The sequence below is a fragment of the Trachurus japonicus genome, chromosome 9 (genome assembly GCF_045865225.1).
Source record: "Trachurus japonicus isolate A0001 chromosome 9, Traja_1.0".
In the NCBI taxonomy this organism is placed as follows: domain Eukaryota; kingdom Metazoa; phylum Chordata; class Actinopteri; order Carangiformes; family Carangidae; genus Trachurus; species Trachurus japonicus.
Genome location: NC_140915.1, coordinates 35,838,819 through 35,860,164, shown reverse-complemented (window position 1 = coordinate 35,860,164; position 21,346 = coordinate 35,838,819). Strand labels below are relative to the sequence as shown.

At 42.8% G+C, this 21,346-nt stretch overlaps 1 protein-coding gene across 3 annotated transcripts in view; it reads right to left on the bottom strand.

Annotated features, from left to right (window-relative positions):
- The window catches only part of unc5db (unc-5 netrin receptor Db), a 328,306-nt gene extending 308,115 nt beyond the window's left edge, over positions 1-20,191 (bottom strand). For 2 of the 3 annotated variants that reach the window (XM_085787639.1, XM_085787640.1), the window contains exon 1: positions 19,823-20,101. In XM_085787639.1, coding sequence (XP_085643765.1) covers positions 19,823-19,907 — 85 coding nt within the window. In that variant the 5' untranslated portion in view covers positions 19,908-20,101. Of the gene's footprint in view, positions 1-19,822 lie in introns of all 3 variants that reach the window. The other variant, XM_085787638.1, reaches the window with a different exon arrangement.
- Positions 20,192-21,346: the final 1,155 nt, after the last annotated feature.

Below are 21,346 nucleotides of genomic sequence, written 5' to 3'. Positions count from 1 at the left end.
AAAGCACCAGATGCTTCACTTCTTCTTTCCCTCTGTCTCTCCCTCTCTTTTATAAAAAAAAACAAAACATTGACAACACTCTGTGCACACTCCGAATCAAAACATGATCATGTGTGGGAGGACTGATTGTTGTTGGCTTTCCCCCTCAGAGAAGACAGTTAGCGCGGCTGCCAGTCAATACTGACTGCTCCTGCAAGTGGATAATATCTATTTCAAATGTTTTAACTCTGAAGTTGTTCGTTTTGAATTAATCTCAGTCCAGATGAACGAGGTCCAGAGGCACAGTGATCTGGAGCAGGTGTATTAGCCTAAACTGAGCATCTTGAAACTTGAGAAAGCACACGGACCAGAGTGATTAACTATCCAGATAATTGGGTTTGAATATTTCCAGGTTTCAACCAGTAATGCTGAAGCAGCTAAACCAGGATGAGAGGGTCAGGAACAGATAGAAGCTAATGAGGAGATGGACAGAGAGAGATAGGGAGAGAGATAGAGATTGAAATATACAGAGATAGAGAGAGAGATAAAGATATATAGAGAAAGAGAGAGAGATACAGAGATAGAGATTGAGAGATATAGAGAAAGCTAGAGGGAGATAGAAAGACCGGATAGAAAGATATAGAGATGGAGATATATAGACAGAGATAGAGGGATAGAGAGATAGAGAAAGCTAGAGGGAGATAGAGAGATCGAATAGAGAGATATGAGATGGAGATAAAGATGGAGATATAGAGAGAGAAAGATAGTAATAGAAAGACTGATAGACAAATAGAGATATAGAGATAGAGATAGATAGAGAGAGAAGGAAGAGGAGGAGGATGAGGAGAGTAGCACTCTGCATCTCACCTGTTGCTCCGAAACCTATCTTGCTCTCCTACTGCAAACACACAGAACTGTATCGTGGAGATTTTTCAACTATCTATCAACTTCAATTTGATGTCTTTAGGTTTAATGAGAAGTAAAAGTTCTCATTAGGGATTTAAGTGTCATGATAACCAGCACCAGTACAAGCAGTGGTTTCATTTGTAGTTACATGCAGAGCTCTAAATTAACACCTGCTAAATGCAGGTTCAAATTCACTTTGGCGTGTATCAATAAAAACTTGCCGGCCAGTTTGTCCAGTGATGAATGAGGTAACGGTACGGCCTATCATGCAGAGCCATTCTCCCTGTAGCTCTGTTCCTGGTCAGTCTCCGTGTACACTATGTTTCCCGTGAACATGTATCATGATCTTTTATGCTTTTATTTTGTTGTAAGGTGACCTTGGGTGACTTGAAAGGCGCCTCCAAATAAAAGTTTTTTGTTTGTTTGTTTGTTTGTTTCATTATCAATTGTTTGTTTGTTGTTTTTTTGCAGACAACAAATACGACATGGAAAGAAAAACAATCGGGGGTAGAATAATAAATGACTGCATTTGTTTTCACCCCATTAACCCCCTTCCCCCCACCTTCCTCCCAGTTTGCATATTGAATTAACAAAAGTGTTCAAACAAAAACAAAAAAAAACAAACTAACAAACAAAAAACAAAATAAAAGCAATAACAACCAAAAGAACTCACTCATACATCATCCATTCACTCACTCACTCATTCTACCCTAGCCCAGAAATCTCATGACCACAAAAAAAGAAACTTAAAACATGTAGCAATGGTTGGGACAGACAAGAAATGGCTAGTGGACGTTCTGAATGGCTGGTAACTTCAGAAACTTACCAGCCACATTGGTTGATGGCCAGAAAAGTTCATTAGAGCCCTGTATGATCACAAACATGTGTTAATGATATGTCGAACTGATTTTAAAATGACACAGCAGCTTTAAAACCTTTGGAGTCAGACAGCTGCAGCAGAACAGAGTCAACTAAACCTGATCCAAACAGACACCGTCCTGTCGGTGAGTGAAGTCTTGATGCTCGTCACATCGCCTTATCAACCTGAGCGGAAATTTCATCCAATCTAAATGTGATTAAGCTCGGCCAATTATCTGCAAAATATCACTTCCTTTAAATCAAGAATTCATTTAGCAAAAACGTTTGGAGCAATCACGGCGGCCCTCCTGTGTAATTTGAAATGTGATGACTTCAGTGAGCCCTCGAGTCCTCTGGAGTGGTGTTCATGACAACAATCAGCTCGGTCGCTTGAAAAAAGTACCTGAATGTTAAACTGTCCGTGTGCACAACCCCTCCCCACACACACAAACAGATTTCTCGGAAAACCTCAAAACAAACTTGGCTAAGAAGAAAAAGTGACTTTTCCTACTGTACAAGATGTTGATCCTGAGTCAAATTCAAACTCTGTGCCTGTGTGCAAAACAGTAGAACACGCTCTGAGGCTGTTTACTGTGTGGGCTAATCCGTGTGTGACAAATATGCTGTTTGTTAGAAATATTTCAGCGACAATTAGCCGCTAAATGAGTTAGTCGAGATATTATTTGTAGATCAAATTGGAGTTTCCAAAGCTGCTTGTTGCTGAGACTTCATGGTACTATGGTGCCGTGCTGTGTGCTGTTAAGCTGCATCTGGATGTGAATGACACAAACATATTTCTGGGTGAATATTGTTAACACAGTGGGAGAAACTTAGAGCCCTTTCCATGAACACCCAAAAGTTTGACACAAGTACCCTCATTTGTCCACTACAGATAGCAACACTTTGGATCCTAACATTAGAAGTGCTTTCTTAAAGGAGACATATTATGCCCCTTTTCCCCAAATTAAAATAGTTCCCAGGTGTCTTAAAGACATGTCTGTGACATGCTTCGGTCAAAATCCCCCAAGGATCAAACATCACAGCTCTTTTCATCCTCTCTAAACAGCCCTGTTCAGAACGGCTGGATTCAGTGCCTGTCCCTTTAAATGCAAATGAGCCACTGCTTGCCCAACCCCCTCTATCGGTACTGTGAGGATTTATTATGCAAATTCAAAAACTAATGACATCATTGTATGACAACTGAGGGAACAGCTGGGGGCGGGACTAGATAAGCTTTTGCTTCTCCCGCTTTCCCTTTCGGTCATGTGTATTGTATTAATTGGATTGAGATGATGTGTGATGATGATGACTAATTGACATGCCCGAAATGAACCAAATAAATAAATAAATAAATAAATAAACAGCTCATAAAACCACATCGATTTCAAATAGGGAGCCTGAAAATTGCAGATTTTTCTTTTTTTTTTTGTCAATTCTCACATTTTGGGGGCCAGAAGGCAAGACAAACACCCAAATGTATGTTAAAGAGCCTTCAAAAAGTGTAATTTCCATAATATGACCCCTTTAAAGAACATACTCAGATAATACCAATGAATGGTGTGCAAATGGAAACCTTCAGCAGGAGGTCAGAAGCAGTTGACACTTGACACTTAATGAAACAACAAAGGTAATAGGTGTTTTACATTCATTAAAGAGGAATTTAAGTTTTCTACAAACTGGGCCTTATTTCTAGCATAAAATATGATCATTTACTCACTCAGATAAATTTGGTGTCATTACAAGTCGTTCCGACGAAATATGATCCAGCTGAGAGCTGTGTATATCCATATATCGGGCACCGGAATGCAGCCTCTAAATAACACATTATCTGCCGCGAAACTCGTTCATTTCACCAATATTTTGTTATGATAGGCTAGTGCTATTCCCCTCTGAGTCCGGGGTTAGCTGTTATCAACATCCGGGGTCTGTAGGTCTGTAGAAGCTGAACTTCGTCCAGCTGCTCATTTTGTTCTGACAAGTGGGAAACACGCAGAAACGAACCATAGCATTAGCTGTAGCAACTTTCAGGTAAACAAGCTGCGCTGCACTGCGCTCAGAGATGACATCATCCAGGTCAGAGGTTACCCCAGATGTTGATAACAGCTAACCCTGGACTCAGAGGGGAATAGCACTAGCGTACAAAATATTGGTGAAATGACACCAAAGTTATCTGGGTGAGTAAATGAATATTTTATGCTAGAATACTAATACACTTGTTCACACAGCCATGCAAATTCACACGCAAGGACAGGAAAGGAATTGATCACATAACTCTAGTGTCATCCCTTACTGCTGAAAGTGATGCTGTTACAACCATACCTCGTCTCCCCCTAATATTGGAAACAGTGATTAGAAGTTAGTTTGTGAGGAAAAAACTATTTCTAAAAGTAAATCAAAATCATCCCACAAAATGTTGACATGTTTGTGAGGCTCTAAGAGGTTAAGAAGTGTGTTCCCACCTACTGTACTGTTAATGAGATCTTGTTCATGTTGTGTTATCTGCTATCTCCTCCACCATGTTGTGTTTGCTATCTGTACCTCTCTGTATGTGTGTGTGTGTGTGTGTGTGTGTCTACTAGTGGCCATGGCTTCCTGGATCCTACATCCTCCAGTCTCCGTCAACACCTGCTGCTCATCTTGCAATCAAGCCCACAGCCACCTGCAGTTCCCAGCTCAGTTCAACTCCCCTCACTTCGCCAGATCGCTCTGTCATATCAAACGCTACAACCAAGAGCAGCTTACGAAACCTTTTTGCTCGCTGGGCTTTTGAACTTCTACTTATTCCTGTGCCTCAGGTCCAAACCCCTGCCCCCCTGCTGTCTCTGGATTTTGTTGGCCTGCCCTGCTCCATAAATCCCTGTCTGTATTAAGGAGGCACCGATCTGGCTTTTTCAGTCCCAGTGCTGATACCTGGGTTTAGCGTATCAGCCAATACCCAATACCGATCCAATACCACTGCTGGATTAATAAACTGTATACATGTGGAAGACAGTGAAGGCATCAGGCTTGATTTTAAGATTACTTTCTTAACTTTGTAAAATGTTGTTTCATGATGTAGCACGCGTCAGAAACACAAACACAATTGAATCGATCGGTGTCATGGATCAGCTCCTTTTTCAGATCCAATCTAGCTATTTAGTCATGATCTATATCCAATCTTAATATCGGCTCGGTGCATCCATAGTCTGTAGGCCAGCCTTTGCCATTGTTCTCATGCACTGTCTGAGTCCGTCACCTTCATCTCCAACCACTGCCATCCTCACCTCCATCCTAGTTACATTTAAAGAGATAGTTCAGCATGGCAAATTGGTCCATTGCCATAATCCCTGTAGTTTTAGGAGTAGGTTCCTTACCTTTAATTGATGGTGCAAGCTATTTTTAGAATGGTGGAGCAGAGCCGTGAGCTGCTCAGAGCTATGCTACAGAGGCTAATGGGATTTCTTGGTTTTGTCTCATCAAACTCATCAAATACACAATCCAACAACTCCAAAACGCTCTCGTGGACAAGTTGTGACCTGCACATTCACCACGCTATGAGATAATTACGGAACGTTATGAGACAGAGTTGTTTTCGAGGTAAATTCATGCAAAACCGCTGATGCACGTTCCCGTGGGAGGGCAGTTTTTCGGCAAGCAGTCTCTGCATTTACCTCAAAAACAACTCGTGCGTGATGAAAGTACAGGTCACAACTTGTCCACCAGGGCGTTTTGGAGTTGTTGGATTGTGTATTTGATGAGGTTGATGAGGGAAACCAAGAAATTCCACAAGCCTCCATAGCGTAGGTCTGAGCAGTTCGCGGCTCTGCTCCGCCGTTCTAAAAATAGCTTGCACCGACAATTAAAGGTAAGGAACCTACTCCTAAAATTATAGGGATTATGACAATGGGCCAATTTTCCAAAATGTTGAACTATCCCTTTAAAGACCTACTTTTCTGCTTCATGAATCCAGATGAAAAACCTGCTTTTCATTATCACTTAACTCTCAATGAGCGTTACTGAAATTGACAAATAATGACTTTCTTGTCATATAAATTTTATACAAAGTAACCAGACCTCCAGTCTGCATTTCAAACATCCCTGGCCAAGATACTGAACCCCAAATTCCCCCTCAAGTTACTTTGGAGTGTCAATAGAAGAGAAGCTGCAGCTATATGTCAGAAAATAGCACTATATGAATGTGTGCAAGAATGGATGCAGTGCTTCCACTGTTCACTGAGAATAGAAAAGTGGTCTGAGTGTAGTCCATTTAATCTGTGACCCTATAACAACCCCCCTCCCCTTCAAGTGGCCGTCTGCCTGACAACAAATGGACTATTTCTACATGCCAGACCCCGGCAATGAATTTGTAGTTTTTGAGATTCATAGCATTAATGGTCCTCCAGCCTGCTTTTGTATTATAGACATGCCAGGTTTTAAGTCGTGCACTCGGTTATTTTATGATGGGTTGGACTAAAATCCATCAGCCTTATCCATCAGTGCCTTTTCCCTGTATTACATATTTGTTTGTCCGTGTTACTTTGCGATGTTCTGCATCTCTCTTTATACAACATCCTCTATTCTCTGCTTAGTACATTACCTTTATGTGAGTTGTACCGGTCACATCTACTCCGTTTTCCAAGAAGATCAGTTTATCTGAACCACTACAGTATGACTGCTGCTCCTCCTGTGTCATAGCTCATTCCCACATAATGTACACAGATATAATCACTACGGCCTCATTTGCTTCAATGTTATCAAAATGAATCAGACAGACAACCATAGAGGTAAATTTAAGAGAAAGCTAAATATGACAACTGTGTTGATCATACTGAGGATAAACAGTGTTCAATAAAAAAATCATTAACAAATCCACAATAAAAATCTATAAAAAGATAAATCCCCATTATATAAACTGTTTCTCTGGTTTTTTCTCCAGCACCTGTGCGTTTCAACCACCGGTCACAAACAACGTGGTCCAATGACCAACACGTGCCCACCAGCGAGACCGACAGGTCCTCCAAGCAGGACAGGACACAGCGAACTGAGACTAGTGCTCGGCAGTCCATTCATCACAACTTGTCCTCTAGCGCTGTTCTATCCCAGTAGGCCTGCTGCTGCACCATGGATCAACAGAGGACATGTTTGAACAGGTGACCCAAGGCCATGAGAGTGGGGACTGCAACAGCAGAGAACCATCAGCGTTGGCATATCAGAGGCCATACATCAGGTGACCGAGAAAAATACCCATGATCTATGTATCGGAGGGATTTTTTCCCCACTTCCTATGGCTCCTCAGCTCATGGTGCTGAGTTACCATCCGACTTTCTTGCTTAAGTAAAATCTTGTCCTTCACTCTTTGTCTGATTTACTCCAGTCCATGTGAGGCTGTAATGTAGCCTAAAAATCCAATAAAGGACGAGCTGCAGATGCTCACACCAAGTGTTGCAAGAGAAGCTGATAAGGCAAAGCAGCTCTGCTGTATGTGGTGAACGTGATTAAAACAAAAGCACATCAAAATGTTAACAATGATGACATGCTGATGCTAACATGTTAGCATGCTAATATTTGCCAAATAAAATGAATGAAAAGCAGTGATTAAAATTTGAAAATTAGTTATGCAGGTCATGAAGTCACCAAGGTTTATAAATCATTTTAAAGGGCACATGGATGTCTGGGTCTGCACCAAATTCATCAAAGATATCTATTTTTATTTTATTTTTCATCTGCAAATAATACCTTGTCCAATCTTAGTGATGGATATTTTGTCGCTTTTTTTCTTTGTCATTTCCCCTCATTGCAATTTTTGTTGACTGTGAAAAGGTTTCCCATTTTCTTCCCCAAACTGTCTATGTTTTACATGGATTATTATGTGTATTTACTCTGAATACTGTGAATGAGGATGGAAAATCAAATTGAACTGAACTGAAATGTCATGACTTGTCTAGTGTTGTCGAGTCATTTTACTAAAATGTCAAACTCATTGTTGCACTAAATGAAAAGTCAGAGAATCCCCAAAGTCATGAGTGTGCATCATCTGATGTGAGAGATGTGAATTAGTCCATTTAGCAGATGATGTTGAGGAAGCTGATTGGTGAGTCACAGCTGGACATGGAGGTCCTGGACACCATTCAGTTACAGCAATTGTCCAACTCCATTACAAATGATGACCCAACCCTGACACAGTGAATTTCAGCTCCTTTCCTCTGGACAGAGGTTCACAGTTCCTATATGTACAACAAAACAATACAAAAATCTATGAATATGTTGTTGCAGCATCCCTAGTGGCAATTACTGTGCAATTATTTCTGATGTCCTTTCCTTGTAAGTTATTTGTTTTGATTGTCGTGTGTTTTGTGTTGTATGATGTATGTTTAAACTGGATGCCACGTAAGCCAAATCAACCTGAACCTGACCCTGATGAGATGTGTGTGTTGTGTGACGAGGGTGAAGTCAGAATATCACCTACCTCACCTACATGTCTGTACACAACTGAATGACAGTTGATGAGAGATTTCAGTCTGGACCAGGGATGTCTGACATTGGAATTTTTGCCAATATCTAAAATGCCAATGCCGTCCAACACTTAATTTCCTATTCTGATAACAACCGATACTGATATGCAGACCTTTTTTCCCCAAAAAAATTAATTAAAAACACATCTCCTGCTGGGAATTAACACATTATGCCTACTTCTATTGTGATGCCCCACTGGATGCATTCCATAAATTAACGCTTATTTGTTTACACACACACACACACACACACGACTCTGACTGGCGATCAAACGATCGGCCACAGCGTGCGTTGTGCCACAGTGCACGCTGATTGACTTGAATGGGGGTCCCAGAGACGGACTGTGTGGAAATCGGCGAGTGACGTGTGAACAGGCATTTATCTATAACAGACAGTCCTGCCTGTGCTCTCTGCCTGTCATTGAAACAGCCTATCATATCACTGGAAGCTACGAGTGACAGGCAAACAGCCAATCATTTAACAGCTGTGTAGTTTGGTTGCAGCACCATCACCATGTGCGTTTATGTACAACAGAACAGCTGTAGTGAGAAGACGTGGACTATCATTGTGCGTCTGAAGCAACAGTGGCAATAATTAAGTCGCGATGGTCCGCCGCTACTTAATTCGCTACGAAATCCAGGCAATATTATAACTTTTATTTAAACTCGGAAATATATTGAGGATCAACCTCATTTACAATATAGCCGAGACAAAACACAAAACATTGGAAACATACATCTGGAAATACCAAAGAGTAAAAGTGACAAAGATAAATTGAAAACAGAGAAGTCTAGTTAAAAACAGGAGCAGTTGAAGGTAAAATAAGATGCAGTTATGGATTTAAACTGCCCTAATTACAAAAGTGTGGTAGTTTCAGATGGTTTTGCAGAGTGTCGGTTGCAGGTGCACAGTAAGAAAATATGTTATCAGGTTTTCATTATCGGCAGAAAAACTGGACAGACATTTCTATGCTAATATGGGGCCGATATTAGTAGTCGTCTGATATTATCCGTCGTCCGAAATGATTAGACATCCCTAGTCTGGACCAAAAGGACTGACTGACATCATCCATCCATCCCACCAGCATAACAAACAAAACCAAAAGATGCTCCACACCATAAGATATACATGACACTTCTTTACCTCGGCCCGATGAACTGACTATGAGAGATTCACTTAGAAACACTAGTCATTCAAAAGGCCATTTACTTGAGATCGGCTGACATAGATTTCAGCCATGACCCATACATCAACAGGACATGTTTTCCGATAACAATATTGAATTCTCGCTGACTTGATAAGAGATGAGGCCTCGCCTTTCACTTGACTCTGACTCGGTGGAGGCTCGTGCCCAGATGCTATCAAATATGGCCAGCAAAGTAGTATAAATAAAATTTACACAGGACTGTGTTTGGGTTTCCTAATTACAATGTGTGTGTGTGTGTGTGTGTGTGTGTGTGTGTGTGTGTGTGTGTGTGTGTGTGTGTGTGTGTGTGTGTGTGTGTGTGTGTGTGTGTGTGTTCCCGGGCACAGTCGCACACACACCCACATCCCCCAGTAGGCCTTATGGCTGCTTGGAGGTTTGCTAAATAGGATGCTATCATAAAACAGCCTTGTAAAAAGCTCATCTGGTGCACACCATCTGTAAACACAGATATGAAGAAGTTCATGGAGCCTGTGAAACCTGACACCTCTAAACATTACCAGGCCCGTGTGATGCCAGCTCCACGGCAAAGGCCGAATTAATGTGCAAAAACACATATTAGTGCAGCTTTTTTCATAAAGACCATGTTTTTACTTGCGCTGATCCTTGACAGTAATTGCTCCGCAGCACAAGTGTGATTAATTACAGTTTGTGCCTATAAATATGTGTTTATTTAGAGCACATGCGAGAACCTTCAGAGATTACATAAATGAAGAAGACGTTCATTTAATAGCTATTAATATTTAAGCACAGTTACATCAGGTGTTTGCACAAAACAAGTTATCACCCATTTAAGGAGAGAAAAACTACTTTATCCACTTGGTTCATATTCACACTTCCTATCTATTATTTATAATATATGAATATTAACAAAACAATATATATTTACTTGTGCAGTCAGGCTGTTGTTTTGACCCTTGCACTTAATTTCACTGGCTATATGTACCCTTGGACACAATGCAGAGTAAATTAGGACTCTAAATATGTGTAAAAACATCAGCTGAATGTCTAATAGGAACAAATATGAAATAAAATTAAAGCCGCAAGCGGCTATGACGGGCCCTCGCTCCACGCCACTCGGCGTCCCCGCTACCCCCGGGCCGCTCTTCGAAAACCCCCGCGCGCAACCGGACGCGGGCGGCTGCGTCGAGGGCGGTCCCCTCGTCGAACACGTGAAGTTTCGAGCAAATCGGACAACGTACGATGGAGTTACGGCAGGTTTACGGTTCGTCCACCAGGGGGCGGTAACGGGATGCGGGCCGTTGCGTTCGGGGTCGTGACCTCATCACACATGTGAAGTTTTGAGCCGATCGGACAATGTCGATGCAAAACGCGACATTTCCTGTGTCCACAAGGGGGCGTCTTGAGCGAGCTAGCGTACGATCAAATGGAGGCGTAGAGGGCGGGCCTCTGATCATGTACTGAAATTTTGAAGTGACTACGATCAAGTATGTGGGCGTGGAAGGCAAACGTAATAGCATGGCGACTAAACGAGCAGTTGACCAACTTTGTCGCCCCCTAGCAGCCACGCCGTTTGACGTAGAGAAAAGCTTTTAATAGTGTTTGACTAGCTCGGTCTCCTGATGATCTGTAGCGAATATGAAGTCAATCGGGCAAAATCCGTGGGAGGTGGCAGTTCACGATGGAGCGCTATTCCTGTCGCCTCCACTAGGGGGCCATTAGCCGTAGCGTCATAGCGTTCATGAAATACCTTCACCAACTTGTTCGGCATGTTTTAGAAGTGGAATGAAGTTGATGGGGGCAACAATGTATTTTTAATGAATTTTAGCGCACTTCCTGTTACCACCGGGGGGCGCTATGAGTGACGTAGGAAAATATTATGTCGGATCGTTCAGGGTCACGCCCTCATCATGTGCACCAAGTTTGAAGCCGCTGCGATCAAATCTGTGGGCGTGCTAGCATTGCAAACTTCTTAGCTGAATTCGGCAACTTGGCCGTGCCCTAGCAGCCACGCCCTTTTGACCTACACACCTGCGGAGCACAAGCCGTAATCAGCTCAGTCTGGAGATGTTCCGTACCCAATTTGAAGTCAATCGGGCGAACTCCCTCGGAGGAGTTCGTTTTGCGTCAAAGAAATGCTAACCAAAATGGCCGACTTCCTGTTGGGGTTAGGGCGTGGCTCCAATTCAATTTTTTGTATGTTTGGGTATGATACATGTGTCTGTCGAGTTTCGTATGTGTACGACAAAGTAAGCGAAATTTGTCTATGAAGAAATTCGGAAAAACTTCAAGGGGGCGCTATTGAGGCATTTAGCCACGCCCATGGGAAACGACTCTATCCGCTGAAAGAGCTCGCCATTCTTGACCTGTGGATGAAATTTCGTGAGGACACGACTTCGTTAAAGGCACGAAAAAGGCAAACGTAATTGTACGATAAAAAATCGTCAGTCGCCGCGGCGGCACACGGACGCCGTTCGTCGTATCTTCACAGCGTTCATAATGTAGCTTCAGCAACTGGTTCTGCATGTATTAGAAGTGGAATGAAGTTGATCGGGTGAAGTATGGATTTTAAATGAATTTTTGCGTACTTCCTGTTACCACCGGGGGGCGCTATGAGCCAGGCAGGAAGTCGATACATCAAAACGTTCAGGGAGGAGCCATCGTCATGTCCTTTGAATTTCAAGTGGCTACGACGAAGTATGTGCGCGTGAAAGGCAAACGAAATTTAAATTGGGATGATACACATTCGCAGCGGCGGCACACGGACGCCGTTGCTCGTAGGGTCAAAGCGTTCATGATGTAGCTTCACCATCCGGGTCTGCATGTACTAGAAGTGTAACGAAGTCGATTTGGTCAACTACGTATTTTTAACGAATTTTTGTACGTTTCCTGTTACCACCGGGGGGCGCTATGAGCGACGTCGGCAAATAATATGTCGGATCGTTCAGGGTCTCGCCATAGATTTTTGCACCAAGTTTGAAGCGTCTACGATCAAGTATGTGGGCATGAGAGCCATTCGTATTTACATGGCGAGCACCGAAACAGTCGCCAAACTTCGGGGCTCGCCAGAGGCCAACCCCTTTGAGCTACAGACCTGCGGAGCACAAGATAAGCTCAGCTAGGTCTGACGATGTTCTGAACCCAATTTGGAGCCGATCGGGCGTAATCCCTCGGAGGAGTTCGTTTTGCGTTTACAAACTTTGAAGCAAAATGGCCGACTTCCTGTTGGGTTTCGGGCTTCGCTATAAGGCAATTTTTTGTTCATCTTCCATTGATAAATAAGTGTGGCGATTTTGGTCCGCTTTCATTAACGTCATTTTTTTCCCTATGGGTTTTTGGCAAAATTGTAGGGGGCGCTATTTAGCCATTTGGCCCCGCCCAAATACGACGCTGGCAAATTATCAAATTTTTCGCGAAGCCCCACGAGGCTACAAAGTTTGGTGAGTTTTCGTGCATGTTAAGGGGGTCAAATTAGCGATTATATGTTCGGGAGAATAATAAGAATAATAATAAACATTTGCATTTCGGGGAATTTTGCGCCAGGTCACTTGAGTACTTGATTACTTGGTTGGTTACTTGTTGTTATTCGTCGACTTGCACGTCGACTTATGTGGATGTCGAATAACAATAGGGACCTCCCTGGGTCGTTGACACAGGCTCGGGCCCTAATTAAGTATTAGCAACAAACCAGAGACGATGTACCTTGTCTCTAGCTCTTTGTAAAAAGTGGTTTAGCCTGTTGTAAGTCATTATACAGAACACTGAGTCTTCTGCCTACCACATTTAAATCCCAAGTGGTTTTCACCCTCAGGGAATTCCTTCACAAGTGCTGAAAAACAAAAAAAGAAAAAGCTCACAGAAAGAAAATGAAAAAAAAATAAAAATAATAAAAGCAGTGTCCATATGCATCTCTGTGGGCTCATACAAAGATAGCAATATTTAAAAAAGGAAGGCTGCGGTTGAGGCAGGGTGGTGGAATGAAGACATGTGGCTCCAAGAACACAACTGATTGAATCTGCTGACTGAGATGGATGAAAGGTATCTGCAGCTTTCTTACATGATTTAGCGCTGCTGAATGAGCGGGGGGTGGGGGGGCTCTCACCCTGTCCTGTCCTGACTGCCAGCCCCTCAGATTAAGCAGGATGGAAGATGCAACATTCATCCAGAGCAGATTAGGCATTACTAATGTAGAGGATGTGTTGGAATTTAGAAATTAAATATCTCTTACTCCACAAAAACTACTTGTCAAAGCTGCAATCAAGAATTACATTCATAGTAAATTCATCTGAAAAATTGTGAAATTATCCATTACAATATCCCAGAGCTAAAGCCGAGGTATCTAAATGTCTTTGATGAGAAAAGTCATAACTAAACATCCGCTAACAGGCTTTCACTGGATATTTCAACCTCATGTTGACAGTCACAGAGCCTGAAAATGGAATGTGGATACTGTATTTGGTCTTTTGCTAATGTCTAACATGCTAATAAACATCTGTCAGACAATTCACGCATGAAATACTTTGCACCCCAATGTTCACTCTCCCTTCTTCAGCACTCTCTTGGTTTCCATCAAATCAAACATCTGGTTCTGGCACTGGCTATTAAAACCAAAACAATGAACTTAAACTAAAATTCTACCTAGAACTGAGGCAAATGGAAAGTTAGGTGATAATTTCCTGTAGGCCAGACCTGGCCCGTCCAACTCTTCCGTCTGGGCTGTGAGATCAAAGACAAACCAGACAAATTTACTGATGAGGCAGAAGGTCTGTTGGCCAAGAAAGAGAGTGACAAACGGTAGCGGTGGGGAGGGGAGGGGCGGGTTACACCGGGCCACCCGCCAGATTGAGATACCAGCCGTATCGTAATAACGCAGAAATCCTCTAGGGGGCGATAGAAGTTACGCACTATAACTTTAATGTAATAATTGTTCTTAATAAGATGCTGTTTGGAGTCATTTTGGATAATGATAAGAAGGTACAGGGTGACAAAAACTTGTGTGGCCCCCGCTAACTTTGGGTTTCATGTATGGCCATTGGCCACCCATGGAATATTGCCCCCAACCCACCCACTGTGAGTAATGCTATTCATACTACAGTAATTTGATCCACTTGTGGTATAAAACTTTTGATTGGTGCAGCTTTAATATTTGTCACACTGATTGCAGTCGCATGCCAGTCCTATGTTAGAGAAGCTATTTCTCTGAGCTGAGTGCCTGGACCTGCTGAGATCTGAAATAAGGCCACTAGACACCTTCACAGCATAAACCTATACAGGTCCAGATGACGTACAGTGGTTAGGAAAAGTTGAATGCCTTCAAGTACCATTCAGCCATATAGCAGACGAGGAGAACCCAGTGAACTGCGGGGCTGATTGCTGACTACATTAAGCCTCTTAGGCAGAACGTTGATGAATCCACTCACTGAAATGTGAAGGTAATAGTCTTGACATAGCAAAGACATAACTCAGCGACTGTACCTGCAGAGTCCCCGAGTGGCAGCAAAAGCCAAGCAGGAGCTGGTCCAATATGAAAGGGGACTTGCTTTTATTACCATCATCATTACTGTATATCATTTCTGAATGTACAGCCATTTGGTTTCATTTAAATGTAAATCTGGGCACTGAACTGCACACGTTGTCACCCACAGCAGCCTGACTATGATGATTCATTCTGGGATCGGCAGGGAAAATAGAAGAGCCCCTTTACTTTCTCTGAGGGAAAATAACAGATTTGACCTTTGTCTGTTTTCATGAAAGCCCTGTACACAGAGGAATTTGAAAAAAAAAAGAAACCTTGAGATTTTTTTTCTTTCTAAAAAGCAAGTAGCTGTTTTGTGCATCCTTTGTACTCAGGTGAGTTTTTTCTTTCTTTTCTTTCTTTGTACGATGTACAGCGCAAGGTCATGGTTGGACTAAACCCTGAGAAGAACTGATGAGTTAACGTATCAAATGAGCTTTCACTGTCAGAGAGCGGAGAGAGACGCAGCACCGGGCGCCATGTGGCGACGGTTACTTCAGCGAGACTTGACATAATTGTGCATCTGTGAGGCTGGAAGATGCCGTTTGCCGCTAATGTTTATCAAATGAGGTGACCACCAGGGGTCCGGGGCGTGCGTGCACTCTGGCTCCTACCAACAGAAAGGCAAACAGCTCCATACTATAATCTCATATCACGTCCTGGTGAGGTTACATAGCATAGGGGGAAAAAAAGTACTGAGGAGAATGTTGAATTACTAGTAAATGAACTAGGTGACTTCCAACAATACTCAATCAAATATCACATTGCCATTATTTTTCTGGCTCTACGCGCAGCCTCTCTCTTGCTAAATCACACATCACATAAATTAATCATCAAGTCCCAAATAAACACGCCTGCATGTCAAATGAAATCAACAAGAGCTTTATCAGAAGCCAGTTCGTATGGGATATTACACACACTCAGATAGCCTTTTTGCATCTTTAAGCAGGATCTCTTAAAGCATCATTAGGAGATAAATGCACGGTAATAGAGAACCTGATCCATACGGGAACTTTCATCTAACGTTGCAGCACGGGAAGCAGCTTGGATCTTGTGTTTCACATTCAGCGTTGTGGGACAGAGCTGAGAGGCATTTTAAAGGAGACATATTATGGAAATATCACTTTTTGAAGGCTCTTTCACATATATTTGGGTGTTTGTCTTGCCTTTCGTCCCCCAAAACACGAGAATTGACAGAACAATTTTCAGGCTTCCTGGGTTGAAATCCATGTGGTTTTATGAGCTCAAATTTGCCCAATACCACCCCTACATGGTACCTGTAGAAGGGGCGGGGCAAGCAGTGGTTCATTTGCATTTAAAGGGACAGGCACTGAAACCAGCCGTTCTGAAAAGGGCTGTTTTGAATTGATAAAAAAAAGTGTTTTGATGTTTGATCCTTGCGGTATTTTGACTGAAGCATAAAGCACAGACATGTCTTTAAGACACCTGGGAACTATTGGAAAAGGGGCATAACATGTCTCCTTTAAAGTGCACTGCAAAAACTCAAAATCAAGAATATTTGTCATATTTCTAGTCAAAACAAATCTCATTATACTTAAAATAAGACTCATCACATAAAAAGTAGCTTGTTTTTAGACACTATTTACTTCTTTCAAGCATATTTTCACTTAAAATAATCTGATAGTGGGGCAAGTATTTCTTTCTTATCACAAGCACAAAAAAACTTGCTTCACTGGCAGATTTTTCTACTTATTTCGAATGAATGAATTTATTTATTTATTTCAGTATATCAAGCTTATACCGAAATAAATAAATAAATTCATTCATTCGAAATAAGTAGAAAAGTGAAAATTTGTTTGAAACAAATTAAAATGATCTAAAAACAAGTTATTAATTTTGGCGATGAGTCTTAATTTAGTTGGAGAGAAATTAGTTTTGACTAGAAATGAGACATTTTGACAAGAAATAAGGTTTTGAGTTTTTGCAGTGTGCCCCCTTGGGCCACACTGTGCACGCTTGCGGCCAGCGTGGCCCAGGAGAAGCCCTCCTTCGCCTGACTCTCGCTCCCAGCCGACGGGGGCCTGCGAGCCTCACCTTGAGAGCCTAAACCAGGCAAAGAGTGCAAGCTGGTGCTGTCAAGTCCCCGCTGCAGCCTGGGCTGCTGATCTGGGTCAAGGAGTCGGAGCCTTGTGGGGAAATGTCCATGCGACACCTGTCGTTACATTTATGGCCTTTGAGACTGATGTGACATGCAGAGGAATGGCGGCATGGAAGGAAGGTGTCGGTGTGGCTTATGAGAAGCTGGCCACAGCAGAATGTCACTCTGACTCCTAGAGACACTGTGGAAGTGTCATTTTTAATGTATTACATCCTGTGCTAAAAGCATTAATTAACTGATTAGTCAACTGACATAAAAATTAATCACTCTGCCGTGATCGTTCTGACTGTCAAATGATCAATTTGATCATTTTTTTGCAAACTGATTCCAGCTTGACAAATATGAGATACTGTTTAATAGTGAAGATTTTTGATCAACGGACAGATGGAAACGAGGAATATGAAGATGCAATTTAAACATAAAAAATGAAGAAAAATCAATAAAGATCTCCCACGCAGCAGCCAGTGACCATACACTCCATTCAAACTACATCACTATCCACTCATTTCAGACTGTCTGCTTGTGTAAGATGTTTGATTGTGGCTCCTATGGCGAGAAGCAGCATGGACCAACTGGTTCGGGACATGGAAGAGAGGGAGCTTTATTGATGTCCCCTCCCAGGGCTTCTGGGCATCAAGGTCCCTCAGTTTCAAACTCTGCCAGAGCCAGTGATTTATTCTGCTTGAACAGATTTAACATAAAAAAAAAACACATATGAAAAGCATGAGAGCAAAGTGGCACTGCCTCAGGTATGATCAGCCTTTTCATCTACCGTCTAATTCACTGGTTCTCACCCTTGTGATCCCCCAAGGGGTCACAAGACAGGAAAGAAGGAAAAACTAGGAGGAGTAACTTAAAACAAGATGTTTTTTTTTTCCTCTAACCTTTTTGATCTACTGGAAAATGTCTGGACAGTTTGGTCAACATCCCAAACGATGTCCACATGTCACCCTGAGGGCGCCTGAGCCCTGGAACTTCTAATGAAAGATGCATTATGGGAACTGTTTGATCTTGTTTTTTTTTCCTGGTGCTGAGATTTTGACCTTGTCAGATTTGAACATTATGGAATATTAATCATGCTATCCCCATCATTGCATGTTACATCCAGCATATTTACATGAAGACAAGCTGGCTTAATGCATGCATGATGTGTTTTGATTGTAAATTATGTTCATTTTCTATTTCAAGGATCATATTTCAATGGGCGGTCTACACTTCAGATATTCACATTGGTACAACGCGACACGGGACACGGCACAAATTTCCCGTTCGCAAAAAAATGAGCTCAAACCAAAACTTCACTCATGCGAGCTCTGTGTTGAACTCTGAAAAGCCTCACACCGCTGGTGTTTAGCTCACTATCTTCTCACTTTGCAACAAGAAACATTCTACAGACGCCATCCCACAGAGTCCAGCAGATTAAATAAGAAAGAAAGAGCTTCAGCATCATTGTGCTCAGTCCAACAGGGGACTTTACACACACACACACACACACACACGTCCAGTCTCTGTGGTGGGCTCATGGTGCCGTGATGCTGTGACCTCAATCTATTACTGCACTCAGTACAGCTCCATGGGGCTGACATACAGTGAGTTTAGATTGTGTGGCTCCAAAGTGGGAGGCTGCCAACACCGAATCAGATTCAAATACCGTCCACACTCACCTCTAACCCACACTAAGAGGAATCTGACAAACCTGCAGCCGCTCACGCTGCCGACCACTTGGGAGAAAAGCGATGAACAGTTTTTTTTCAGTCACAAGATCACAGAAACACAATCAGATGACTGAGAGGCAAACGATGTTGTGCGGAACATCAGATTCAAACAGTTTGACTTTCAGTGTAAAGCCTGCACCAGAAGAGAATTCTGCTTTATTGTGGAGGATGTTTTGTAGTGGTAAACCATTTCTGGTTATTTCCACTTGATGTGTTCTTTCTGTTGCAGAGATGGCATCACACTGAGGCATGTACCCACTCCTCAACTGCACAGCTACCCCACGTTCAGTCAGATTTATGCCAACAGAATATATGAAAAACCCCTTTATGGCTCTAAACAAATGATGAATGTTCCTCAACAGAGCGTGGCACCCCGCAGCCATCAGCCCTCCTGCCCTACACCAAAATAAAAAATCGTTTGAGGTGCGTCAGTGGCAGAATATTTGTCTTATTTTGTTCTTTAACAGTTATAGCCACAAACAGCCTCTCTCGCTGCCTCTGCCTCCAGTTCATGCTATCTGAGAGTGCATCGTTTTAAAATGAAGACAGAATGAGTCCTGCAACTCCCGGAGAAAAAGAAAAAAAACGCGGTGACATGCCTGTTGCACAGGCGTGCCTGTGTTAAAGCCTCCCCTCCTGGATGCAGAGCGGGCATCATGATGGATTCATTAATGACTGCGAGAACTGAGTGAAAAAGAGACAATTAACATCGATTTCTTTAGCGGGGGATATGAAAAAAAGATAAACAGTGTGAGAACTTGGCGGTATGAGCTGTGTGGCTTGATGAATCAATACCAGAGGCTCTGCTGCGCATCGGGAGAGGAGAGTGACAATAAGTCCGAGGATGGACAACAACAAAAAAAAAACCCAGCATGAAAATTGAATGTGAACAGTGATGTTTTTGCAAAGATTTGAAATAAATATATGAAAAAACACGAGCACTGCAAAACAATGCAAATGCCAGAAGTGGTGCGTAACAACGAGGATGGCACAAGAATAAAAGGCTGTTCTTTTTTCTTTCTTTTTTTTTTTAACAAAACCTAGTGACACCCAAAAGTACGGGCGGCTCTTACCTTTGGAGATCACGGATGCTGCACAATAAAGAAGAAGCAGGAGGCCCGTCATGGAGAGGTAACGTCCCTTTGACAGCACACCCATACCGACGCGTAGCTTTCCACCGAGACGCTATACTATAGTGCTGCTGGTGTCGGTGCTCCGGAGCTCCGGCGCCTCCTCTCGCCGCTGCCGCCTCCTCCTCCTCCGAGCTGGACGAGCCCCGGCAGCGCAAGTTCCTCCGCGGAGCCGGGGACAGTTTTGCGGTCTGATGAGAGGATGAGAGGAAAAAGAAGAAGAAGCAGAAGAAGTGAACGGCTCTCGGGTTGGACTGCCGGTGCACAGAGAAGAAGCATCTTCACTTCACTTTTTGCTGTGAGTGTGTGCGCGGCGGGGGAGACGTGCGCTCCGAGTTTACCCCCTCTCTCCCAGGCATCGCCATCCCGGAGCCTGGCTCGTACTAACCAATGGCAGAGAGAGGAAGGCGGAGAGGAGGAGACCGGTGGGTAGGCTGCCTGCATGTAGGCCTAATCACTCCATATCTCAACTGACTGTCCACTTGTCCACTCTAACACAGTCTGGTAGTGGTTAACACTGGATGTATTGGATAAAAAGTAGAATACAAAAAAAATATCTTCATGCATATTTTAAAGCATGCTGAAACATCTCAAGAGACATTGTGCCAGTATCTGATGTCCAAGATATTTCATACTCTGTCACATACAGCAGAGAGAGAAGACTGGCCTTCAGTGTTGCACTGCCAAGTGGGCTACATTTCTAATGTTTCCTGGCATTCTTTTTCAGTGATGATTGGAGGAAAAAGCAGAAATTGCAGTTTTATCTGGGCCATGTTTTTTTAGTTGCTTACAGAAATCTGTAAAAACGTGTGACTAAAGGAAGGTAAATGTAAATGAGACGATATGAACAGTCACTGTAGTTTCTGAGAACATTATTAGCCTGCATAATGGATGTCTGGTGGCATGCAGTGTTAGTGTGTATCATTTGATCACAAAAAATGAACAACTGATACAAAGAGACCTGCTGTACAGATAACACACACCCCTATGATGTGATGACTGCATCTCTGTCTTAGTGTTATGTGGACACTGTCAGAAATAAGGAAACTACTGAGGTCAGTTAGTGACGGTGTTGTAGGCTGAGAGCCGGAACTACATTCCAGACATGGCTGCTATGGGTGAAGTGATTTTAAAAGTAGTTCTGAGTATTTGCTTCGTGTGTCATAACGTTACATAATTATACATGATTATTTCTTAGTGTGGTGAATATGCACGTCACAACTTGTCCACGAGAGCGTTTTGGAGTTGTTGGATTGTGTATTTGATGAGTTTCGTGGGACAGGGGACCTGTACCGTTCACCACTAACGGCATTATAACGAGGAAACAGTAGGCTAACTTTCTTGATCACTCGTTACTTAAAGCAGAAGTAAGCGATCCAGTGGTTTTGGCTAACTTCTTGTCAGCCGATGGAGTTAGCAGTCCCCGCCCTCGTCCCTACGTCACCACATTCACGCGCATCCCTTGGC